This window comes from Canis lupus, chromosome 3 (assembly GCF_011100685.1).
Source record: "Canis lupus familiaris isolate Mischka breed German Shepherd chromosome 3, alternate assembly UU_Cfam_GSD_1.0, whole genome shotgun sequence".
Taxonomy (NCBI): Eukaryota; Metazoa; Chordata; class Mammalia; order Carnivora; family Canidae; genus Canis; species Canis lupus.
In genome coordinates this window covers 57,238,317-57,262,750 of record NC_049224.1, presented here as the reverse complement: position 1 = coordinate 57,262,750, position 24,434 = coordinate 57,238,317, and the positions used below count along the sequence as shown (strand labels likewise).

Below are 24,434 nucleotides of genomic sequence, written 5' to 3'. Positions count from 1 at the left end.
GCCAAGGCTCTGACCGTTTCCAGCTGCTGACTGGTTCATGTACATGAAAACCCGCTGAAACTGACCTTTCCTGACTGCAAATATCCAGCTCTGATGAAGGGGCCGGGCTGTGACCACTGAGCCCCTGCTCCGGGGCCGATGCTGCTGGTGCTCTGGGACACGTTCTCTTGATGACAGCGGAGCCTGTGGGGTCAGCCTGCCACTTCCAAATCAAGAAATGAAGCCTGACTCAGGGCTAGTTCTTGGAAAGTGAAGGGGCATTCCAGCTTGTCTTAGGAGATGTGGGTGGCAAGACCGTAGGGCTTGATCCCAGGAAGTTGAGAGGCCTTATCTCCGCATGTTCATGGCTACATGCCTGGACCACTTGGCCCACCAGCACCACGTGTGTTCCCAGCACAGCAGCAGCATCGACTCCTCGGAAATGGATGCTCAGGTCCAGAACTAGGTGGAGGGTAGCCCAGGGCCTTGGCCTGGCCTCTGCCAGATGCCAGCCAAGCACATGACCCCCCTGAAGACAAACCCAGGGATGGGCCCTGACCCTCAGAAGCCCCTGGGTGGGGTGGAGGCTGCAGAGCCCCAGCCCCCAAGCCCATGGCTGCCACACGCCCAAGCAGGGGACCCCCCACAGCCCGTCCTGGAAGCTCCAGGAAGTCTGCTGATGAGCGAGAATCATAATTCTCAGTGTGTTGCCATTCCTCAGGCCCCTTGGGGTTTCCAACAGCTGAGAGAGCTGCTTTCCAAACAATGTGCCATTCTCTCCTGAGTGAAGGAGGTCCAGAGCCTGAGCGACTGCTGACAGTAGAGCAGATCGGCAGGCACAGGGGGGAGCCTTGCGGCTGGGGAGGGCCAGTGGGATCACCGAGGGCCCGCCCCATGCTTGGTAGCAGAGAAGGGAATGGCCGGCTGCCGCCTTCAGAGGGACAAAGAATAGGAGATGATGTGGCTCTGGGATCCGTCTCTGGGGCCGTTGAGTGTAGACAAGCCATGCCTCCGTTTCACATCTCTTGAGATATGTAAATATGGGGCAGACACTCATCTCAGAGATAATGGAACAAAAGTGAAGCTACAGGTTGAGCTGCCATGCTGGGAATCATACCGAGTCCCCCGGGGTCCCAGTCCCCCATTTGAACCTCATTCTGTGCACCCACTTTGCTGCAAAGACACGAGCTGTTGGGTGCCCTTCCTTGGAGCCTGAGCTGGGAGCCCATGTCCACCAGCCTGCAGCAGGGCCTTCACCTGCTGCATGAACCCCACCCCGGCCCTCGCCACCCCACCCTAGGGGCTTTCACATCTCCTGGTTCTCAGGCTGACAACTCCTGCGGGACAGAGGACAGGAAGGCAGTGGGACTTGTTCTCTGAGGCACGCCTTCCACTTTTGCTTTGCCCACCACTTCCCCTCTGGATTGTTCCTTGCTGCCGGGAGAGTCTGTCCATATCCCAGGCAGTTCTCTTCCCCCCTCCGTGCGCACAGCACGCTGCTGGACCAGAGCCCGGCCCACCAGATGGAGAGGAGGCTCCTCCTGTTGCTTCCACTGGAGCCAGGGAGAAGTGCCTCCCCGGGACCCACCACGGGGGCCTGAAGTTCAGCTACACGTTCTGACTCACGAGGCCACCACAGGCCGTGAGGCATCAGGTTCCCGTTGGAGGATGTAGGACAGAAACACAAGCCCCTGGAGCAGCATGGGCATGCATTCCTCTGCATGGAATGGTCCTGGTGGCACTCCACGTAGCTTTCCAGAAGCCACTCCGTTTGGTTCTTCAGGTGGCGGCTCAGTGGAGGGGAACCGAGGCCGTGGCTGGACAGGTGTGGGGAGTGCCCCACTAGGGAGCCTTGTGCCACGTCAGAGCCCGTCTCTCTCTCTCTCTCTCTCTCTCCAATTGGACAGTACCATTTGTCTTACAAAACTTATTAGTCTGTAACAATGTATTATTCAATATCGACAACTTTTTTTTCTGAATTACTTTCTTTTTTAAAAAAATTTTTTTAGAAGATTTTTGTTTTTTTATTCGAGGGAAAAAGAGAGAGGCAGAGGGAGAAGCAGAGTCCTCGTGGGGAGCCTGATGCAGCACTCGTTCCCAGGACCCTGGGATCACGCCCCGAGCCAAAGGCAGATGCTCAACCATTGAGCCCCCCACCTACCTGCAAATTACTTTCTTTTAAAAAAGACGATGGCAATCTCTTCCGGCAACTCCACGGACAGGACTTGCAGGGTTTCCGCAGGACAGGCACCCAATTAGAATGGTCACTGCTCTCAGGGGAGCCAAGGGCATGACTGATTCCCCCTAGGGCAGACACAGATTATGCACTGTTCCTCCCAGTTTCGATGCCATCCGCTAGTAAGGGGTCACTCTCGTTTGGAGCAGTGTTGCTCAGTGACGTGTGTGATCTAATACCATCCTCAGGTTTCCAGGCGAACAGAGCCAGATTTAACCTAGAGTCAGATCCTCACGTGGAAGGGGACGGGGGCTGTGGTGCCTCTTAGAGCACCTCTTTCCAGAGGCAAGAAAGTCTTGGATTACAGGTACTCCTGGAATGTCTTAGAGAACCATCTGGTCTACCCTTCATTTTGTAAACGGAAAAACTGACCCCAGAGAAAGGCAGTGGCTGGTTCGCAGACCTGCATGGGACTGGACATCAGGGTATCGTTGTTCTCAAAGGCCTAGTGCTAGGGGAGAGAGGCAGGAGCCGGGAAGACGTGCTCCGTGGCTGTCCTTGTGTGCTGGTGTGGGTGGGTGGACGCAGTGATGCCTCTCTGTCCTTGGCAGCAGCAGCCGAGTGCCCTGACCAGAGCCCCGAGCTGCAGCCCTGGAACCCTGGCCACGACCAGAATAATGATGTGCACATCGGCCAGGGCAGGACCCTGCTGCTCATCTCTTCTGCCACGGTGAACTCCATCCACATCTCAGATGGAGGTAAGCCCGTCTCCCCCCCACCTCTCTCCCTTCCACTGCCTCGGAGCCCAGCAGCTAGTACAGGCCACTGTGGCTCCAGGTGGACAGAACAAAGGCCACCTGCTGCAGGTTCAGGTCAGAGCATCTGCTCGGCAGTGATGCCACCAGCTCTGGGCACTTGGGAGCGGAGGATCAGAGCTCCGATCTTGGCGAAAGGAGCTTTATAGGGGGAAATTTGAGTCGGTGCTCAGAGCACTCTCGCTCGTCAGGCCTTCTGATGCTTGCTCGTCGAAGGCTGAGCACACAGAGACAACTGCAGATGGGCCGGCAGCACTCACACAGCGCGGGGCAGGGAGGAGGGAGAGGGAGCCGCTCGGGAGCACGGTGCTCGAGGCAGTGCTGGAAATGCAGGCGTGCCTTCCTGGCTGCCCGGACGAGGTGGGGGCGCAGCAGGTCTGCCCTCGCCTCTGCTCGAACCTCACCCCAACACGTGTGTTCTTGAACCCCACCCCCTTCCCGTGGCTTTAGGAAAGCTGGTCATTAAAGACCACGAGGAGACGATTGTCCTGCGTACCCGGCACATCCTGATCGATAACGGAGGAGAGCTGCACGCTGGGAGTGCCCTCTGCCCCTACCAGGGCAATTTCAGCATCGTTTTGTATGGAAGGTGGGCAGATAGCTTCTGGGGAGCGGGCCGGGGGGTCAAATGCTACTCTCAGATCTGATGGGAAGGCGGCTTTCCAAAGGGGAGAGGCAGGCACGAAGGCAAGGCTTTAGTGCGAGACGGGAATCATCCTTATAGACTGCCAGGTGTAACCACGAGCAAGGCAGCCGTCGGGGATCGGGGCGAGCCGAAGCTTACTAGGTGTATTGTTTCTCATGGCCTGGGTCCACGTGTAAGGCACAGAAGTCCCTGCCAGACTTTCAGCTGCCTTTCAGCCGTGTCATGGCTCGGGAAGCCTCTCGGAATATTTATTTAGCCGGTTATGATGGACAAGATAAAGAAAACCTCCGCACGTTATTTGCCTCTGGCTCTGCTCCCTCTTCGAACTGTCGAGAGTCCTCAGAAGCAGTAGCCAGGAGTTCACGAGGGTCTGCAGCCCATGGCCCGGTGACTCCCCCTCTGATGTGGGCCAGAATGTGAAACACTCAGAGCTGGGAAGGAGTGCCAATGTGTAAACTAGTGATAAGTGGTTCTGCTTGGCCTTTTGGCCTCATTGTGCTCTCGGGCTTAGGAAGGTCTGGTGCGCGAAGCTACTTCTGCTGGCCTGGCGCAGTCCCCATGCATGACCGGTTCTTCGGTGGCTGCAGTGGGGGCAGTGCAGTCCTCTCCGGGTTGGGCATCCAGTGAGGACATGGGCCTGCTGACTTTGGGGAGCTGTTCTCTCTCTTGTAGGGCCGATGAAAGTGTCCAGGCGGATCCTTACTTTGGACTGAAGTACATTGGGGTCGGCCGAGGAGGCACCCTTGAGTTACACGGACAGAAAAAGCTCTCATGGACATTTCTCAACAAGACCCTTCGCCCGGGCGGCATGGAGGAGGGAGGCTATTTTTTTGAGAGGAGCTGGGGTCACCGTGGAGTCATTGTTCATGTCATCGACCCCAAAACAGCGACAGTCATCCATTCTGACCGGTAAGGTCTGCCTTCACTTAGACACATGGCCCTTCATTCCACAGGCACGTACAGAGCCTGTGCCCTGGCCAGATGCTGCTCTGGGTGCTGAGATGGAGCAGCGAGCCAGACAACCTGGAGGAATTATGTCTCTGCCTCCCTGGGCATTTGCCCAACGAAGCTGCATTAATGGGAACAAGCAGACGTGCACACATGTATGCACAACATCATTTCAGCTCGTGATCATTGCCAATTAGAAGAGAAAGTCATAATGAAATGGTGGAGGGCAACTAGGGAAGGCCACTTTGCATTGATTAGTCAGGGTGGGCTGGTGTAAAGAAGCAACATTTGAGCTGAGAATTGCAGGGTGAAGATGCGTCAGGGATTGGGTGTTCAAGACGGCAAGCAGCAAGTGCAAAGGGCCAGTAGTGAGAGGGGCATGGTGGTGTGGAAACACAGAAGGGCCAGCAGAAGGGTGGAGGTACAGGGCAATGGCAATGTGGTGCAGGGACGGCAGGTTTTTCGGCAAGGGCAGATGCACCTTGCCGGGCACCGTAATGAGGTGGGTTTTATTCTAAGTGGGACGTGAAGCCCCTGGAGGGCTTCAAGAAGTGTCTGATCTGATGGGAAGGACATCCTGGCTGCTGTTTAGGACTGTGTGGAAGGCAAACAAACATCCAGAAAGCAGAGGTGGCGGGGCGGCTTTGGCCGTGGTCTGAGGGCGAGGGGCCGCCGGCCAGGACGTAGGCAGGGGCTATGGCAGTAGAACGGGATGAACTGGAGAAATACTTACGAGGCACAGATGGCAAGGCTTCCCTGGCTTTCCTCGGCTCTGGCGGGAGCTAGCGCTTCCTGCAGGTTCCCGGGTTCCTGTCCTGGCCCTGCAGAGGCTGTCCCCGGGTACTCGGGGGGCAGGACCCACCAGGAAGGGCACAGAAAAAGCTTCCCTTGCCCTCAGGCAGGGAAGCAGACACCCAGCTGCTCTGCTGCTGCTGGATGGGGCGGTGGGGTGTGGGGTCTGCTGCTGCTGGATGGGGCGGTGGGGTGTGGGGGGTGCAAGCCGTGGCTGCCCACGGGAAGCGGCAGGGAACCGCCATGACATCGGGGCAGGCTGGGCAAGACTCGGGATATTGGACGATTGTTGGACTTTGTGCAAACCATCATGTGAACCACTGCACCGGCCCTCTGTAATTTATCTTCATGACCCACCCCCCCTCACCTAGTTGATTCTGTTATTATCCATGTCATACAGACAAAAATACCAGGATTTGGGGGAATCCATTTGCTCTGTGTCACAAGGCCAGGAAGTGTCAGAGCTGAGGTTCACACCCAGATCTGCCCACACCCTTCACCCTGTATGTCTTCCTAGTACCTGCCTTGGCCTGGGGCCTCACGATCCTCAGTGCACAGGTAATGTGGGAAGCCAGGATGAGCCTCTTAGATGCAAAGTACGTCCGAGAGTTCTCCCTCTGGACGTGAGAATGGTTCCCTCCCGCGGTGCCGGCCCCTGGGCGCTGCCTCTCCTGGTGAGCTGGCCTTCAGCTGCGTGCCTTATTGAGCTGCATGAGGAGACGTCATCCCGACAGCTGGTGTGCAGGTTCCAGAGACGGGACAGCTGCTCCCTCCAAATCTACTTTGGTTAAAGAAGTGTCTGGGTCCTTGAGAACCTGATAGGGGAATGTGTGTGAGGAGACCTCTTAATAAACACGATGCACGCATGCATGCAGATGCAGGCTCCGGTTACCTGAGAAGGTTACCTGGAGGAAAGAGAGCATAGGTCAGCCCTTACGAGGTAATGGCCAAGAAGGATGAGAGAAAGGCCAAGAAGGATGTGTGAAGACATGTGGTGTCATCATAGCTTGGAGTCGTGCTAGTTGGGCAGCAGGTGGCCCTTGGGGACAAGGGGCAGGGGGAATGAGGTTCCTGGGCCCCAGGCATGGCCAGTTTGCACAAGCACTTGCAAACCAGTCTGAGGATCAGGAGCATCAACCCCCGACTCCCAGCACCTACCCAGCCCCTCCCCCCTCCCCCTATACCACCACTGTTTCCCTTTCCCCAAATCTTGGCCATTCACACTGCTTTATTCCCCTAAATCCGCTTTAGAACAGTTCTGCTTGTTAAACCCCAAGACTAATTCTTTCAGAATCTCCATTATAACTGTACTGAATCTTTAGTCCCATGAGGGATAGCTGGGGGTCATTACAAAATTGTGTCTTCTTTATAAAAGCTCGTCATGCGTGGTACAGATATTTGTTTAAAATCATGCTTAGTGGGTATTTTCTGTGTGTGAAAGTGGGTTACCTTTGTTGAGTTTGGGAAGATCGGTTTTTAAACATTTTTTTAAATTTTTATTTATTTATGATAGTCACAGAGAGAGAGAGAGAGAGAGGCAGAGACACAGGCAGAGGGAGAAGCAGTCTCCATGCACCGAGAGCCCGACATGGGATTCGATCCCGGGTCTCCAGGATCGCGCCCTGGGCCAAAGGCAGGCGCCAACCCGCTGTGCCACCCAGGGATCCCATGAAGATCGGTTTTTAGTGTCATAAAAGCTATTTTCTTTAAAAATCACAGCCCTTGGGGTCTATGGATGGCAGGCTAGTTGTTGTAACACATGCCTGTGTGCTCAGAACTCCCTTTCTTGGGGCTGCTGTCAGGACTATTAAAACCCACTCTTGGGCAGCCTGGGTAGCTCAGCAGTTTAGTGCCACCTTCAGCCCAGGGCCTGATCTTGAGTCCCGGGATCGAGTCCCACTCAGGCTCCCTGCATGGAGCCTGCTTCTCCCTCTGCCTGTGTCTCTGCCTCTCTCTCTCTCTCCCTCTGTGTCTCTCATGAACAAATAAATAAAATCTTTTAAAAAATAAATAAAAAATAAAGCCCACTCTCTCTAACCCTTTCAGGTTTGACACCTATAGATCCATGAAGGAGAGCGAACGTCTGGTACAGTACTTGAATGCGGTGCCCGAGGGCAGGATCCTCTCGGTGGCCGTGAACGATGAGGGGTCACGGAACCTGGACGACGGGGCCAGAAAGGCCATGACCAAACTGGGCAGCAAGCACTTCCTGCGCCTTGGGTTCAGGTACCACCCACGCCCCACTCCCACCAGGCTCAGGGACCCAGGCTACGCCCCGCAGTCCACCTTAGTGTCTGTTCTTTGCCTGCAGCATGCTGGCCTCAGTGCTGGGCCTGGGGAGTGGCTGGCAGGAAGACCCCCATCTGCAATGGGGGCGTATCTGGGAGCCCAGATTTTCTTACAAAGCGTATTCCACTCTTAAAACACAAAACATCTCTCTTTTCATGAACTCATTCGTTCATTCAGCCACTGACAGAGTATCAGCTGGACATCTGCTGTGTGTGATCAACAGCAAGCTTCATTTCCCCATTCTTGAGCAAAGGGTCCATCGTGTGCCTTAGGGACCGGCAGGCACTTGTTTCAAGATCATATAAGATGTCTCTGCCCGGCCCAGCACCCAGGGAGAAGGCCTTTGATGTGCTCCGCCGTATTTGGTTTGTCTCGGGTTAGCTTCGTGCCTGACTTTGGCGTGCACATGCTTGGCACCAACAGGAAACCGTTTGCCCCACAGTGGCCACACCTTTTATCCTATGAATCAGTTCTCAGCTCAGGTGAAGGTTCAGGTCCTCCATCCTGTGGCTGTTTGAAGATAGCAAGGCCCTTCCCTTCCGTATCCAAGGTCTGGGGCAAGAGCCTCCCTTGGGCTCCCAGCAAAGCCGTTTTACTGGCTGCACAGAGATTCCCCGGTCAAGGCAGGGGGGCGGCAGTGGGGGGGGGGGCAGCCGGCGGGGAAATGCCTGGGTTCCAGAGTGTGGTCTCTGACAGCCCAGGGGTTGCTCCTTCTGGAAGGACCTGGACAGGGAGCTCAAGCAGTCAGAGATGACAAGGACACCTTGGTATCTCAAGGCTCCTCTGTTAGCAAAAGCTGAGAGGGCTTCCATTTCTTTGTTTTAGAAACCAAAAGACCAGTTTATTGATTTACAGTGAGAGTGAGAACCACCAGGGACTGGCTCCTTAGGGCCTGGGCTGAAGAAGGCAATGACTAAGGGCCCAGGACTCCCCCTCTGATGCAGCCTGCATTTGCAGCTCCTGGGAGGTGTGCCTGCAGGGAAGTGACTCATCCTCTCTGCATGGTTCCTGCATCTGTAAAGTGGAGGGGAGCCGTTGGGAGGGGAGTAGATGTGATAATAAGTAACAAAATATTTGCCAGTGTATCTGACCCAAATTAAGGATTCAATGCATGTTAGCAACTGTTTTCTCCTGAGAACCAACGGCCACTGGAAGGATGGGTGCTTGCCGTATGTTGTCATGGCCATTCCCCTGGGTGCTGGATGGCAGGCAAGAATTACAGTCTTAACCCTCGTCTGTGTAGACACGCTTTGAGGGACAAACTCAAAGCATCTAAAATCAGTAGAAGAACTGAGAGGTGTGGAGGTCTGTGGTTCATTTCCTCAGAAAGCAGTTTCTGAGCAGATATTGGCACAAGGCTCTGGGCCAGACCAGGTGTGCGGAGCTTTCATGGGCAGGCAGGGGGAGAGAAGTGATAAGGAGGCCTGAGCAAGCGGGTGGGCTAAAGGCTCGAGGTGCAGAGCTGCAGGTGAGGATGAGGGCAAGCAGGTCCCCTGCGAGAACCTGCAGGTGCAGAGGCCCTGGGATGAGCGTGTGGCCCCGGCCCCTGAAGACTCGGGAGGCACTGGCAGCAGAAGCGTGTGCTCGGCGGGGAAGGGGCCAAGATAAGGCTGCCGAGGTGGGCACAGGAAGGTCTTTCACTCCGTGCCCCGGGACCTTGGGCTTTCATCCAAAGGGCAATGGGAAGCCATTGAAGGATCTTTTTTTTTTTTAACAATAAATTTATTTTTTATTGGTGTTCAATTTACCAACATACAGAATAACACCCAGTGCTCATCCCGTCAAGTGCCCCCCTCAGTGCCCGTCACCCATTCACCCCCACCCCCTGCAATTGAAGGATCTTAAGCGAAGGAGTGACCCAATCAAATCCCTAACTTCAGTCAAGACTTACTTTCCAAAAAGAAATATCAGGACAAAAATAATGAAAGCTCTTGAGTACCGTAATCGATGGCCATCTTATATAAGGGGGGGAGAGGGAGACAGACATGGGGGGACCTTCCTGCCTTATAGTGTGGGCTCCCGCAGAGGAACTCCTCCCCCTGCTTTCCCTCCTCCATTCCCTAGTGTGAGCGAGAGGCCTCTCCTCCCCCTCAAGGCCTGTGCGGGGCCCCCAGGTCGCCCGGCAGGACCCCTCTGGCGTCTCCCTGTGCCTCCCTCCGGAGGAGGCGGGCATCCGGGAAAGAACGTTTCTCTCCTGGAACCCACGTCCTGCTTTCCTAAGGGCATCAGAGCACTTGCTTCAGGACCTCGTGGGGCCTGGTGGGTGGTAGGTGGGCCTGTGGGCTCGTGTGTCTGTGACCCGAACCCCATCTGCTGCCGGAGTGGGGCCGAAGAGGCTCACGGGAGGAGACTCAGCACCTGCAGAGAGAGGCTCCTGTTGTCGGGCAGCAGGGGAGCCGGCCAGCGGGCTGATGGCCCCGAGTGGCGGGAGGGCTGCTCGCTCGCGGGGCTCCGTCTCAGCCCTGCCTCCCGTGCAGGTTCAGACGCGCGAGGAACTTCACTCTCTGTTGTTGCCTTTTCCAGACACCCTTGGAGTTTCATAACTGTGAAAGGAGATCCCTCTTCTTCGGTGGAAGACCATATTGATTATCACGGTAAGAAATAGTTGGCGAGAGGCTGAATCCCCTCCGCGTCTCCCTGACCAAGAGGCCCTGGTCGTTGTGAGCCGCAGAACACGGTGGAACCACCTCCCAACGCCCCTCTTAATTGGCCGTGTTACCCGAAAGTGGCGAAAAGCCAATCACTAAGATAATATTTACATTTGTGGGGCGCCTGGGTGGCTCAGTCGATTGGGCGTCTGCCTTTGGCTCAGGTCATGGTCCCAGGGACCTGGGATCGAGGCCCACATCAGGCTTCCTGCTTGGCGGGGGATCTGCTTCTCACTCTCCCTCTGCCACTTGCATGCCCGTGCTGTCTCTCTCTCTCAAATAAATAAATAAAATCTTAAAAAAAAATTTACATTTGCAAAGAGCTCACAGCTGACTTACTCACCTAACAAGTGACCCAGGACAGATGGGAACTGGGACAGATCCAACAGAGGGAATGTTTCAAGCTAGAAAGTTACTGTGGGTGGGCCTTGACTATCTAGGGGAAGGTACTGCTGGTTCTATATTCCTAGACAGGAATTTAAGGGAGAAATACAGATTTGTCAGCACATTGAAATAAAAACTTTAAAACTGAAACAAAAGAAGGCATGATAGATAGTCTGCTTCCCTAAGTAGAAAGATTGGCCTGAAACGTGTTTTGCTTTTGAAGAAATAGCTCAAGATCCCTGTGTTGGGAGCTTACTCGGGCTCAGAATTACACTCTTTGGGATGATGTAAGGGTGAGGGTGTCCAGGTGCTCAAGCCCCTGTTCTCCCAACAGGGCATCGCGGATCTGCAGCAGCCCGGGTGTTCAAAGTGTTCCGGACAGAGCATGGCGAGTATTTCAATGTCTCTTCGTCCAGCGAGTGGGTTCAAGGTGAGGAGTGTTGGATGACCAAGAAAAACCTAAGAGTGGGATAGAAGGCCTGGACTTCCTGTCTTTGCAAAAGAAAGATTTTTCTCTTGCACCAGTAAAACCGCTTGGTTGCTGCAGAGTAAACTAAATTTGCAATGGAAAGCTGTCTCTAATTCATCAGTCCAGAGTGGCCAATAGCCCAGGGGATGTTCTCAGTCTCGGAATATTCTTTGTGCCAAGTGATAGCACCGAACAGGAACGAGTGGGAGCAGGACAGCCCCTCTGGTCGCCCACACATGGAGACTGGGGTGCAGAGCAGCCTCCTCACTGCAGCCCTGGAGAAATGGGCTGATCATGGCTTTTATCTTTATCCTTTCTACAGTATCTGCAGTAAAGAAGAATATATTATCCTATTGCTTTTAAGTGAGAAAGTCAGTAAGAGGTGCTTTTAATGAGAAGCAAGGAGATTTGGCAGACTGCTCTGGTGCATGTCCGGACAAACAGTGTTCACCTCCCGTTGTGTCGAGGGCACTTGGGGGCCACGCTGAATGGGACGTGCCCCCTTGGGCCCTTCCTGCCTAACCCCGCTCTTTGCTTCCTGTCTAGATGTGGAATGGACACAGTGGTTCGACTATGACAAAGTGTCGCACACGAAAGGTGGGGAGAAAATTTCAGACCTCCGGGTAGCTCACCCAGGAAAAATCTGCAATCGCCCCATTGATATACAGGTACCAAACCCAAAACAACCAGAGTTATGAAGACTGTATTTTGAAGTGGAGTCTAGATAACATGCTTTCTTGCCCCTGGAGTGGTGTGCTTCTCACAGCTCTCCCATTTTAGAGGCTCTTATGTGCTCCCGGACTCCTGGCTGGTGAGTTCCCAAGCGAGGACCCCAAATTCTCTCCTGGAGTCTCCCCCCGACTTCCTTTCCCTCCTCCTATACCTGCTGCCCTGGCCATAGCTGACAGTGCCCTGGTGTAGGGATGGTTTGTCTCTCTCAGCCTCCCTTTTCAGTTCATCTCCTTTGAGACCTTGAGAGAACAGGATCTGAATGGGACTTGGGGTGCCAGCTGAGCTCAGCCCAGATGCAGAACATGCCCAAGCCTTGTTCGCTGCTGAGTGAAACAAACACCAGCATTCATAGGATGGACAGGGTTTGCTCAGGATATTCACTGCCAGGTGCTCCTCCCAAAGAGGGACCTTGACTTTCTCGGTTGGCTCCTCCATGAGTGTGTTGAGCAAATACGCAGCCCTCACAGCTCACCAGCTTTGCGGATGACCCTTGTTACTTGGCTAAGGCCCTGTCTTCACGTGGCTGTGGTGTGCTTGAGAAGGATCAACCAAGAGTGCATCACAGGTTGTAGGCTCTCCTTGGGTCCAAAAGAATTAAAAGGGGCTGACTCTCCCAATGTGCATCTTCTCCAGATTTAATTCTATTTTTTTCCTGCAACCTTGAAGATCCCAGCCTTAATTCTGAAATAGCCATAATCTTATTCCTCTGGTTCACTTGGCTATATGAAGTCCAGCCCTTTGGCAGCCTCCCCTCCCAAAGTATTTCTGGAAATCCTCCAGGAACACTTACAGAGGCTTCGGATCCCTCCCAGTGTCGGTCTTCAGGCTCCCGTGTTTAGAAGACCACTTGGCTACGCCAGCTTCTCAGAGGCATTTCCCATTTTGCCCATACCTTTGCTCCTGGCATGGACATGGGCTCCTCCCTGACTATGTCGAGGTACAACTCATCCTAGGCTAAAGTATTGGAAGGCTTGGAGGCAGCAGAGGAGACTGATTGCTGGCATACATATATATAAAATATAAAACAGTCTGCTTACCAGCTTTATTATCTCAAGACCCTCCAAGGGACCCAACCCTATTCTCTATAACCCCCAGATGTCCACCACATTCTAACGCCCAGCTTCCTTCCAACAAAAGGAGTATCCTTGACAAGGAGGTCCCTGAGTTCCAGGTCTCAACTATTGCAGATCTGGAGAGGAACGAAAGATCCAACCCACACCGCTGCACACCCCTCCGCCCCTCCCCCCCACACCCCCATGCCTCCCACCCCTCTGGGGCTGAGGCCAGATTTTGCAAAAGTGCATTCCCTGACAATACTTTGCTGAGCATCATAGCCCCTTATTAGTTCAAAACTCTCAATTCTAGAGAAGGATCTTGTTTTTGTTTTTCAAGATTTTATTTATTTATTCACGAGAGACACAGAGAGAGAGGCAGAGACATAGGCAGAGGGAGAAGCAGGCTCCATACAGGGAGCCGATGCAAGACTCGATCCCAGAACTCCATGATCAGGCCCTGAGCTGAAGGCAGATGCCCAACTGCTGAGCCACCTAGGTGTCCCAGGATCTTGTTTTTTTCTTGGCAAAACAAAGGTCCGTGGAAGCAGTCAAGGGTTAATGTGAAAGAGTTAGGATGGCCCCTTCTCCCAGCTGCTGGCCCTGCACTTGCACACCCCTGAGGTGGGCACCAACTTAAATCATGCAGCCTCACTCCAGCCCTGGCTACAGACCTAAGCCAACTCACTCAGGGTCCCTAGTCCCTCTGGGCAGAAAGGATAGCCATTGTTCCCCATGGGATGAGTCTGTGGACGTAATGCAATGATATATGCAGTGCCCATACATTGCTTTATTATGTTACAATGACTATTTTAATCATACCGTTAATTATCTTATAATTATTAATCATTATCAAAAATAGTAAGAAAATTTTGTCTACTTAAGGTGGAGAGTGGCTTCCCAGAACAAGGATAGAACCCTTTTATCCTTCTCCTCCCCAAGTGAGGTCATTCTTCAGGTTTAGAAAAAGCAGGGGGTGGACAGGGAAAGCAGAGTTGAGTCGCTGTCCCCAAGAAAAGATTGTGGGATGCCGTGCCTTGAAGAAAGTCCAGTTCCATTCACTGATGAGTTCAGGCTCTGTTTCTCACCGTTGTGGGGTCTCCTGCGGAACATGCTGGCCTCCTTGGGAAACAGTGGGAGCTCAGAGGAGCTGCGCTTGATGATCCAGCGACCTCGACCTTGAGCTTGCTTCTCAAACCCTCTAAGTCTGCAACTCATGCTTCCCTGGCGGCGCTGGAGGCCACCCGAGATAATGGACGTGAGCGTGACTCTCGCAGGAAAGGGCTGGATTTTCCGAGCTCACTGCCTTCCAGCTTCCCTTTGAAGCCAAAGACAACAGATACCTGCTGTGTTCAAAATAATGTTTCTTGAAAAGCCCCCCCACCCGCTTTTTTTTTTTTTTTTTTTTTTAATGGTTGACTCTACTTTGCCTCCCTATTTCCCCAGCTCTGGTCCCTTTGGTCTCTGTGCCAAAGAGGACAGCAGCTGCAGCCTGGCCCTAAATTGCTTGTCTCTGATGACAGCCACGGGCTTGATGCAGACACACCCGGGCTCTGGGATGAGCCCCAGCTGGCAGGGATCGCGACCTCCTTGGAGCCTGCTCCCTATATTCTCTACCTGGCCTTGAAGCTGCTTGCCCGTCGGCCCCTATCACTGAGACCTTGCTCAGTGCCAAGCCCTGGGCTGGAAGCTGGGTTCAGAGAGACAGGCAAAAACCAGGTTCCTGCCCTCCTGAGCCCAGAATCCAATGTGGGGAGGAGACAGACACTGAACAAAGGACACTAGGCTGCGTGCCTGAAGGCCTGGGTGGGAGGTGCTGAGAAGCACCAGCTTTGCAGTTGGCTAAGTCTGGATTTGAATTTTGGCTCTGCTGCTTACTTGCTGGGTTGACCTCGGGCAAGTTACTCACCCTGTGAAGAGTCCGTTTCCTTCTCTGTAAAACCAGCGACCTCATAGTTGCTATGAAGATGGAATGTGATCATATGCATAGCACTTAGCTCTGTAACTGTAGGGGGGGGTAGGTGGTTCTCAAACTGGACTGTCCACTAGAACCCCTCAGGCCCCTTTGAAAAGTTCTGATGCCCAAGCCACACCCAGACATGCCAGATCTGAGCCTCGGAGGATGGGGCCTGGGCATGAGTATTTTTAAGGGCTCCCCACGTGATGTGCAACTTCACTGGGGTACCAGTAGATTGAACGTAGCAGGTCCTCCATAAATACCAGCCTCCTCCATTTGCAGTGGCAGCGGTGGCCGTAGGAGTTATGAGGAGCTCCTGAAATGGGACCTTCTCCCTGTAGATGCTCCATGACACACTCACCCGATGGTGAGCAGTACATGAGTGGTTTGGGTATGGAGTAGCGTAGGACCCCAGGCGAGGCACTGACCCATCCTGTGACTTCACATTGTTCTCCTTAAAACAAAACTGTTTTCTTACATCAAAAGTGATGCTCAATCATTTAATAATCCTCTTGGGCCATAGGAAATAGTTTTTGCAGCAGGGACAATTTTAGACTTGGGAGTATATGTTTATAACATTAATCATCACCGTCCTTCTTTACACGCACACAAATGATCTTGCTCTGTAATTCCCGTGTCCTTTCCAGGCCTCTACACCAGATGGAGTTAACCTCACCATTCAGGTCGTCTACAAAAAAGGCCAGGATTATAGGTTTGTGTGCTACGACCAGGGCCGAGCCTGCCAGAGCTACCGTGTGCGGTTCCTTTGTGGGAAGCCTGGTAAGCAGCTGCTTGTTGGAGACAGAGATGCAACCGCGGCTCGTTCCCCGAGCTGGCGGATACACATTGTGAGTTTGGATGCGGCTCGGTCAGCTGCCCCTGAACATCTCAGAGACACGCTGCTTCTGCCAAGCTTGCAATGGAGAGTACTTCTGTGACACAGGAGCAGTGGGACGGTTCTCAGAGCTGGCAGGAGCCAGGAGAGCCCCACCCTGCCCATATGCCTTTCAGGAAGGGGAAGGGCCAGGTCCAAGAGAACCAAGGTGCAGTGGCCAGAGGTGACCTCCCCTGCACAGACATGAGCTCGTGGCCTCTGGGTGCTATTATTTTAAACCCAGTCCCCGAGGTGCTCGTTAGAAGGGATTGGGAATGGTTGGTTGGTTCGTGGAGGCACTTGGCCATCTCCAGAAGGCAGTCATTAGGGATGAGAGTTCTTTGGGGGAAGGGCTTAGAGCTACTGTAAATAATAGTTGAGAGGAACTATATTTGTTTTACATCTTGAGCGGAGTGGGTGTGGTGAGCAGCCACATTTAACTCTAGCTAAGGAGTTGCTGGAAAATCCCCGGCCCGGAGCTAATGAATGGCTCTTTTCTGGTCGGGTTTTGTTGACTTCAAAAACCTGTCCCAAGACTGGGATGGGCTGAGCCTGGTGATTTGGGTTTGGATAGGCAAACCTGGCATTTATTGAGGGAGCAAAAGGGAAGAGGCGGGCAGTCACAAGTTTGCCAAGAACGAAGGGTTATTATATCTCAGTCCTTCCTGTTTGGGGTTACAGTGAGGCCCAAACTCACCATCAGCATCGACACCAATGTGAACAGCACCATCCTGAATCTGGAAGACAATGTACAGTCATGGAAGCCTGGAGACACCCTGGTCGTTGCCAGTACTGATTACTCCATGTACCAGGCAGAGGAGTTCCTGGTGCTTCCCTGCAAAGCCTGTAGCTCCAACCAGGTCAGAGTAGCAGGTAAGCCTTTCACCAGGCCCTCCCTGGGCTCAACGAATCTGTTGTCTGAAATCACAAGTCTGTATCAATCAGCTATTGTCACAATAATGCTGCATAACAAAACAGACCTCAAACTCTCACGACAAATACTGATTTCTTGTTTGTGCCCCTGTAGCTTGTCTAGAGTCCAGCTTCTCTAGACTGAGCTTGGTTCCAGGATGATGGCTGGGGTCAGGGCAGCTCCATGGGACTCATTCTTCTCAGGACACATTCTTCCTGTGTGGGAGGTGGAGAACTCCCAGAGGACTCCGGGCTCAGGACTAGCATGCTCTCACACTCACATCCCACTGGAGAAAGCAAGTAACGTGTTTAAGCTCAACATGAATGGGTGGGTCAGCCTATTCGTGCCATCAAGGTTGAGGAAAGGGAGTGAATATTTGTTAGACGACAATGCAATCTACCAGGAAATTTTATTTTATTTTATTTTTTATAAAGATTTTATTTATCTATTCATGACAGAAAGAGAGAGAGAGAGAGAGAGAGAGACACGCAGAGGGAGAAGCAGGCTCTGTGCAGGGAGCCTGACGTGGGACTCGATCTGGGGTCTCCAGGATCACACCCTGGGCTGAAGGCAGCACTAAACCCCTGGGCCACTGGGGCTGCCCTAGCAGGAAATTTTTTTTTTTTTTTTTTTTTTTTTTTTTAAATTTTTTTCTTTTTAAATTTATTTATTCATGATAGTCACACGGAGAGAGAGAGAGAGGCAGAGACACAGGCAGAGGGAGAAGCAGGCTCCAAGCACCGGGAGCCCGATGTGGGATTCGATCCCGGGTCTCCAGGATCGCGCCCTGGGCCAAAGGCAGGCGCCAAACCGCTGCGCCACCCAGGGATCCCGCTAGCAGGAAATTTTAAATCTCTTCCTTCTATAGCTTTTGGATCTTCCTTTTTCTTCTAAATATTGACTTTGTGGTGCTGCAATTTATATTATGTGAGGCTCCCAGAATCTCAGATTGTTAGGATTAAAAGTATAGTCCAGGTCAATTGTTATTAGTGGAGAGAGTTATATACTCATGAGGGTTCTTTGGTTATAAGCAATGGACTCCAACCTGACTATTGTAAGCAAAAAAAGGAATTCACTGGAGGCCATCAAGCTCAGGGAAGTAATGCAAAAGCTGGACAGGTTATCTGCACCAGGACAAGGTAGTGGGGTCACTTCGGGGGTCTGGGTAGTGGGGGCAGCATCCTTAGGTCATTACTGTCCAGAAGTACCCTGCCAGGTCCCCAGGACATAGTGTTCACATCACCTTCTGGGGAGAGAGCATCTGATTGGGCTGGGGGCTTGTGTGCTCACCCTCTGGCCGTACACCTTCCCTGGCATCTCTCTGGGTCTGCTGATGGGGAAAAGGTCCCTCCCCACTGAAAACCAGGGGAGAAAACAGAAGAAAGAAGAGTGGGGATCCCTGGGTGGCTCGGCAGTTTGGCGCCTGCCTTCAGCCCAGGGCGTGATCCTGGAGTCCCGGGATCGAGTCCCACATCGGGCTCCCTGCATGGAGCCTGCTTCTCTTCTGTCTGTGTCTCTGCCTCTTTTTGTCTTTTATGAATAAAGAAATAAAATCTTTAGAAAAAAATAAAGAGAGAAGAGTGGCTCCTGGGCATCACAGCTCCCAGCTGCTGTAGGACCATGGCTCTCGGGGAAGCCTTAGAATTGAGGGCAGGAGGAGGAAGATGGATGGAGAAGCGTAGCCCATGTATTGAAGTTATCCATTGCTTTGGAAATAAGACTACGAAAAGTCACACAATCTCTTTGGTGGGTGGGGAGGTGCTTGGGAAGGAAGGAAGGAGTCTGGGGGGGTAAAGGTTTGAACCCCTGAACAATGGTAGGAGGTCCCAATCCCACTGTCGGGGGGCATGGGCCAGGGAGTAGAGCCTGCGAGGGGAAGGCCGTGGGCATCTGGGGCAGAGCAGGGTTTGCTGAGTGTGGCTAGACACACATTTGCACCTTGACAAGGTAACACGTGGTCTGCCTTTGTAATTAATCATTTGTTCTAACCCCTACTTTCTTTGAAAAAGGTTTGGGGATATTTTGCAATGAACACGAGTTCAGTGAAATCTCCATCTAGGGGGGAAAATGGGAAAGATACGTGTCTACGTAATACATTGAGGTGAGAGGAGAATACATTCAACAAGAAATGGGGGTGTGGAAGTTTGCAGAAGCTACTGAAATAGACCACATATTTGTCTCAGAGCTTCCTGACAGCCAGAGAAGAGAAAGAAACTCCACAGATGACTTACTATTGTCCCATAAGAAGGAGGAGGCCAGAGGCCCACAGGGACGCCTTCCCCAGGCTCTGAGCTGCTGAGGGACTTGGCACAGGGACTGCAAGTATTTTGTACCCCCTCTCCCACCCCTCGCTTGTGCCTCTGGCCCTCCCAGATTATTTGGGACAGTCTGGCTTGGCCACATCTGCTTTTCCCTGGTTGGCCCTCAGGCATAGCTGCAGTGTGTCTGCAGCAGCGCTAGAGAGCGACACCCCCCCCCCCCCCAAGTCCATCGCCTCCTGGGCCTCCAGAAGGTGAGAAGACAGACAGTGAGACAGGCCTGCTCAGGGCCCTGGTGCTGGGGGAGGAAAGAAGTGAGGGAGATGCAGAGCCCCCCTGGGGACCCTCACACCCCCTTGGTGCAGCATGGCCTGTGTCTGCGTCCCCCACAGCCCCGCACCCCTCCCTGCCCCCCACCCCACCCGGGAAAGTTAGGTTCAGAGTGGACCTGCCACTTTTCTCCAGGGCTTTGGGCACTTCCCTGAGAACAGTGCCGCCTGGTGGGCAGATCAGAGAAGCCCCAGGTGTGTGTGTGGGGGGGGGTCTGTGTGTCTATCTCCGGGAGGCTTACAGGGCTCCTTTGCAGCCCCAAGCCTGGCTCTCCAGCCCCCGCCTACACGAAGCAGGGGCTCCACCTGCCCCATCCTTTCTGACGCTGTGCCTGCAATAGCAACGTCTCAGGTTCCCTCCTCCCCCAGGCTGGTGGCAGAGCAGGGGCCTGGCCTTCCCGGATCCACCCTCCTCGCTGCCCCCAAATTCCGGTAAACAGATCTTCATGCATATGAAGGATTTTTTGACAGAAAACAGATGGGGATAACCAGGTCACGAGAGGGTGTGAATCATCTAAGAGTATTTCAGGGTTTTGCCATCCGTGGCGTGAACGCCCACATCCCCTACCTGGCAGTCCTGATCCTCCCAGACCTCCTCCACTTGCACTCCCACACTCCCACCAGCCCTGCACGCCCGCTGCCCCTGCACACGCACCTTGAGGTAATGCCGCTGGTAACCTGTGTGTTAGAACCACTGTCCTTCGTGTCCATGGTTGCCCAGGGCTTTGCAGAACCATCTTGCTTGCTCCTTGTGGTCACCTAACTAGGTGGCAGCTGCCTTTTCTGCAGGACACAGAGGAGGACGCTTAGGTGCAGGGCAATTAAATGTCCAGAGTCCTGCTCCCCAGCACAGTCGCCAGACACAGGAGGCTGTCCAAATTTAATCAAAACTAAGGTTTAGAAGTCTACTCCTTAGTCATCTGAGCCTGATTACAGGTACCCAGTAGCTGCAGGTGGCTGGTAGCTGGCATCCCAGAGTGCAGTAGAGCCTCTCAGTCACCCCAGAGGTCCTAGTGGGGCGATCTGGTGTAGACCAAGCAAGTCTGTGAGGTTGATCAGAGCCAGGATTCTAATTCCAGGCTCTGGGATCCAAGGCTACCTGTCCTCCCCCATTCTGTCCCGAGTCTCCACCCAAAGAGGACTGGCCCATGTGAGGAACCTGGGAGCTCTGCGGCTAGACTGGCTCTCTGGGACCCTCTAGCAGAGCCCCTCCCCCAGACCCACGGGGCCTCGCTGTGCATGTGCATGTGTGTCTGTCCCTTCTACTGGGAGGCTCTTGATGGCATTCTTCTCTTGGCCCCTGAGTGCCCAGTTCGGGGCCTGCCCCATAGAGTGGTTTCAGGGTGTGGAGCCAGGAGGGTCAGCGAATGGAGCCCCATGTGGGGCACCTGCACAGCCCCGCTGTTCCCTGGGCTTTCTCCACCCCTCGCCTGTGCCTGTGGGCCTCCCGGATTATTTGGGACAGTCTGGCTTGACCACATCTGCTTTTCCCTGGTTGGCCCTCATGTACCAGAGCTGTGAGATTTGAGAAGCAAGGGAGGGCAGGAGAATCTGCAGATGGGATGGGGTGCAGATGGGAACGGAGGGATGCTGTCACTCTCAGTTGGCCCCTTACACTCTGCTCATGGGCCCCTGATAGAAACAGTCCCTCCGTCTCGCCAGGGGTTGCTCCCACACCCCGCATTTCTCCCACGGGACAGCCTGGAGGGGTGAGGCACTGGTGGGAGCCCTGGGCTCCTGTCTTCCCTGAGGATAGTGCCAGTGACAGCTGCATGTGGCCACTTCGGCCACATGTGTCATTTTGGCCACAGCCCGTTGACAAGCATAGCTACCTTTGAGATACCTGCTATTAATGTCTCTATTTTATGGAAGGAGAGCCTGAGATTCAGGAAGTGTAAGTGACTATTCTGGGCCTCGCAGCCATCATCTGAGTCAGGATCCGACACAGCCAGGCTCCAGAGCCACGGCCCTTTGCAGCCATCCTCCTCCTTCCCCAGCCGCGTCCCAGAGGACCGCGGGTCCCTAGCCCTCCCCCTGAGCAGATGCCTATGGTCAGCATTCTGACGACTCACTGTAGTTTAAGGGGACTGAGCCCTGAAATGCACTAGCTACAACATCCGTGGATGTGTGTCTGGGCGGGGAGGCCTCGTATCCCTGGGAACCCCTAGAAGGCACATGGAGGGTGGTGAGGAAGACCGTGATCACTGACAAGGAGCCATTGGAGCAGGATCTGGAAGGACAAAGCCATCTGCCGCCTTGACGAGGTAGAGAAGGCTGGCCCGGCTGGAGGGGCAGCGAGATAGAAGCTCTGAGATGTAAAGGAGCAAAGGCTGATTCAGGGAGAGCTGGGAACTCTGGTCTGGCTGCAGCAGCAGTGGGTGTGGGAGTGAAGACACATAAGCCCCCAGAGCATGGGGTCTTGCTGTCTGTCCTGCAGGCTGGTTGGCAGGAGCTGAGCCCCTCAGAGCTGCACAGTGAGCTCTTCTCCTGTATCTTTGGCCAGAAGGACTGAGCCTGTGCTCCCTCCACAAACTCTTCCATTAGATGTTCAACCCTTGGGAGGCTTTCCCTTTGGGAAGTGTGCTTTGTGCTGTGTCTCCCAGGACCTGGCTCCTCAGGTGCCTGACCCTTGGGTTCACTGGTTCCTGGGCACCTGTGAGCCGCCTCTAGGGCAGTGGCTGGCCATTGCTCCTTCCACCTCAGTGGAAGGTGGCTTTGCTCAGTTCAGAAAGCCTTTGAAGCTTTTCTGGGTGCTGCTGCTGTCCATTGGGGTGTCCGCTAGTTAGGAAAAAGTCTACATCCAGCTCACTCAGAGGTAAGGCCGGGCAGACCTGTGTGTATCCGTTGCTGGACTTACGGCGTTTAAGCCAGTGAGCAGGTGAGTCTCCTTCCCACCAGTGATCAGACGCTGCTCTGGGCACAGCTTTCTGCCCCCCCATCCCTCCCACAGCAGGGTCGCCCAGAACCCTGCATGAAGCTCTTTGTGCAAGAGACTCTACTCCCTGCCACCCACCTGGAAGGCTGTGCATCTGGTGTGCTTGTGAGGGTCACAGAGCCGATGGGCAGGAGACCCCTCCGGGGATGGAAGGAGAGGCTTCCACATGGGCGGCCAGAGGGGGCCCTGCTTCTGGACCTTGACGCTGTGAAGCCCCGAGGCTCTGCGAGCTCTGTGAGCTGAGCTGGAAGCCACTGCCGTGTGTGCCCAAGAAAGTGAACCACAGCGTGCAGAGCAAACTTGTTCCAAACGCTCCTCCGGCCAGTGTCAGAATGTGGAAGGAACCAGAGTCCTGATGGCTCCCCCCACAGTGTCCGAGACTGACCCCTCTGGCAGGCGGCGACCTGGGGCATCAGAGATCTCCGGAGATGACAGTAAAGTACAGTGAATAGACTCTTTGTAAAGGGAACTTTCTTAATACTGGAGACCTTTTTAAAACAAGACTCTGTGATACACCAAATAAAGGCCCGACAGACGCCCAAGGGCTAATCCTACTGACCTGAGGATGCCACCTTGCATGGCAAAGGGACTCTGCAGGGGTGATTAAGCTGAGGCTCACTCGATGGGGGACTATCCTGGGTTCCTGAGGGACCCTAGTGTCATCACAAGGGTCCTTAGAGAGGACACAGGAAGGTCAGAGTCCAGGGAGAAGGCGACATGATGAGCCAGCAGGCGTCGGAGTGATGTTTGTGGAGGGAGGAGGGAAAGGCTGCCAGCCAAGGAGCTAACTAACATGCTTCCAGAAACTGCCCTCTCCCTGAGCCTGCGGAATTCAAATAGCAACTCCCATAGGATGCGTGAAACAGCGGGCAGGGCAGGTCCCCGTCGGGGTGCTGCTCGGGTCCATCCCAGCCCCCGCCTTCATGTGTGGGGCCAGCTGTGTTGTGGGCTGACATGTGTGCCCCGTGGCTCAAGCCAGGGCCACAGGAAAGCCAGGTACAGAATTCAAGTGCATACACAAGGTCGTGCTCTGTGACTGCGTCCTGGCACAGAGGAGAGAGCACCCGCCAGCCAGGTCAGCCCTCCCAGTGACAAGCCACATCCAGAGGCAGGCCAAGATCTCTTTATCCCACAAAAGCATCTGGGGACAGACCTGGGGCCATGAGACAGCTCCTAAGTTCCCAGCTCCTGCCACTGTGACCGTCACTGGGGTGCATTTGCTACCCGGGGAAGAGGAGGAGGAGGCTGGAGGGGAATCGAGTGGATTTGAGCAGACCGAGGAGGGAGGGGGGCAGGCACAGGTCACTGATTCAGGGACTTGCAGTGGCCTGAAGGGGCCTGACATTAGCTACAAGGGCAGCTGAATTGGGATGAAAAGTCTTAATTTTTTAAGGATCGGAGGTCTGAATGAGCTTGGAAGCGGAACATAAGGAACCCACAGGAGGGAAGAGAAGTTCCTGGGTGGGGTCCAGGATTCTGAGACTATGGGAAGGGGTGAGATCAGGGGTGCAGGGAAGAGAGCACCCTGTCCTCCCAGGCTGGCCCACCAGGACACCCCACATTCCAGTCCCAGGGAAGGAGCATGAGCAGGGGCAACCACACGTGGCTTCTGCTCCTCCTGTGACCATAGCCTGCGGGGAGGCTGGCAAAGGTGTTTCTCCTAAGGGGGCATATGTTGAGCTAAAACACAGGAGACCCTAGTACCAGCAAGCAAAAGGGAGCACCAGTATTGGGGGATAAGTAGCCATTTCTGTGTGGGCTTCGGATTTATGTTTGCATGGCTGTGAATCCTGGCTCTTCCTTCAGGCAAGGAATTTCATTTCTGGGCTTCATTCTTCTGTAACATGGGACTTAGCGGGGGTACAGGGACCACTGTGCACACCGCGCACACAGGGCATGGTGATACGTAAGCAGCAGCAGATTCCCAAGCCTCCCCACCTCTGCCCTAGGGAAGCCACTGTACCTGCACATCGGGGAGGAGATAGATGGTGTGGACATGCGGGCCGAGGTCGGGCTCCTGAGCCGGAACATCGTGGTGATGGGAGAGGTGGAGAACAGATGTTACTCCTACAGCAACCACATCTGCAACTTCTTTGACTTCGACACCTTTGGTGGCCACATCAAGGTATGGGTCCTCCCGGCTGAGGCTGGCAATGTGGGAATCCTCCTGGAAGGGACTTTCTGGGAGATGGAGTCCTGCTGTCCCAGCTGTCCACCCCCGGCCATAAGACAGGGGAC

At 54.1% G+C, this 24,434-nt stretch overlaps 1 protein-coding gene across 2 annotated transcripts in view; it reads left to right on the top strand.

Moving 5' to 3' along the window:
- CEMIP (cell migration inducing hyaluronidase 1) overlaps positions 1-24,434 on the top strand; it is a 138,943-nt gene that overhangs the window by 80,576 nt on the left and 33,933 nt on the right. The window contains exons 3-12 of one of the 2 annotated variants that reach the window (XM_038532996.1): positions 2,770-2,913; positions 3,421-3,559; positions 4,289-4,525; positions 7,403-7,582; positions 10,169-10,239; positions 11,012-11,107; positions 11,693-11,814; positions 15,535-15,667; positions 16,443-16,634; positions 24,146-24,321. In XM_038532996.1, coding sequence (XP_038388924.1) covers positions 2,770-2,913; positions 3,421-3,559; positions 4,289-4,525; positions 7,403-7,582; positions 10,169-10,239; positions 11,012-11,107; positions 11,693-11,814; positions 15,535-15,667; positions 16,443-16,634; positions 24,146-24,321 — 1,490 coding nt within the window. Of the gene's footprint in view, positions 1-2,766; positions 2,914-3,420; positions 3,560-4,288; positions 4,526-7,402; positions 7,583-10,168; positions 10,240-11,011; positions 11,108-11,692; positions 11,815-15,534; positions 15,668-16,442; positions 16,635-24,145; positions 24,322-24,434 lie in introns of both variants that reach the window. The other variant, XM_038532995.1, reaches the window with a different exon arrangement.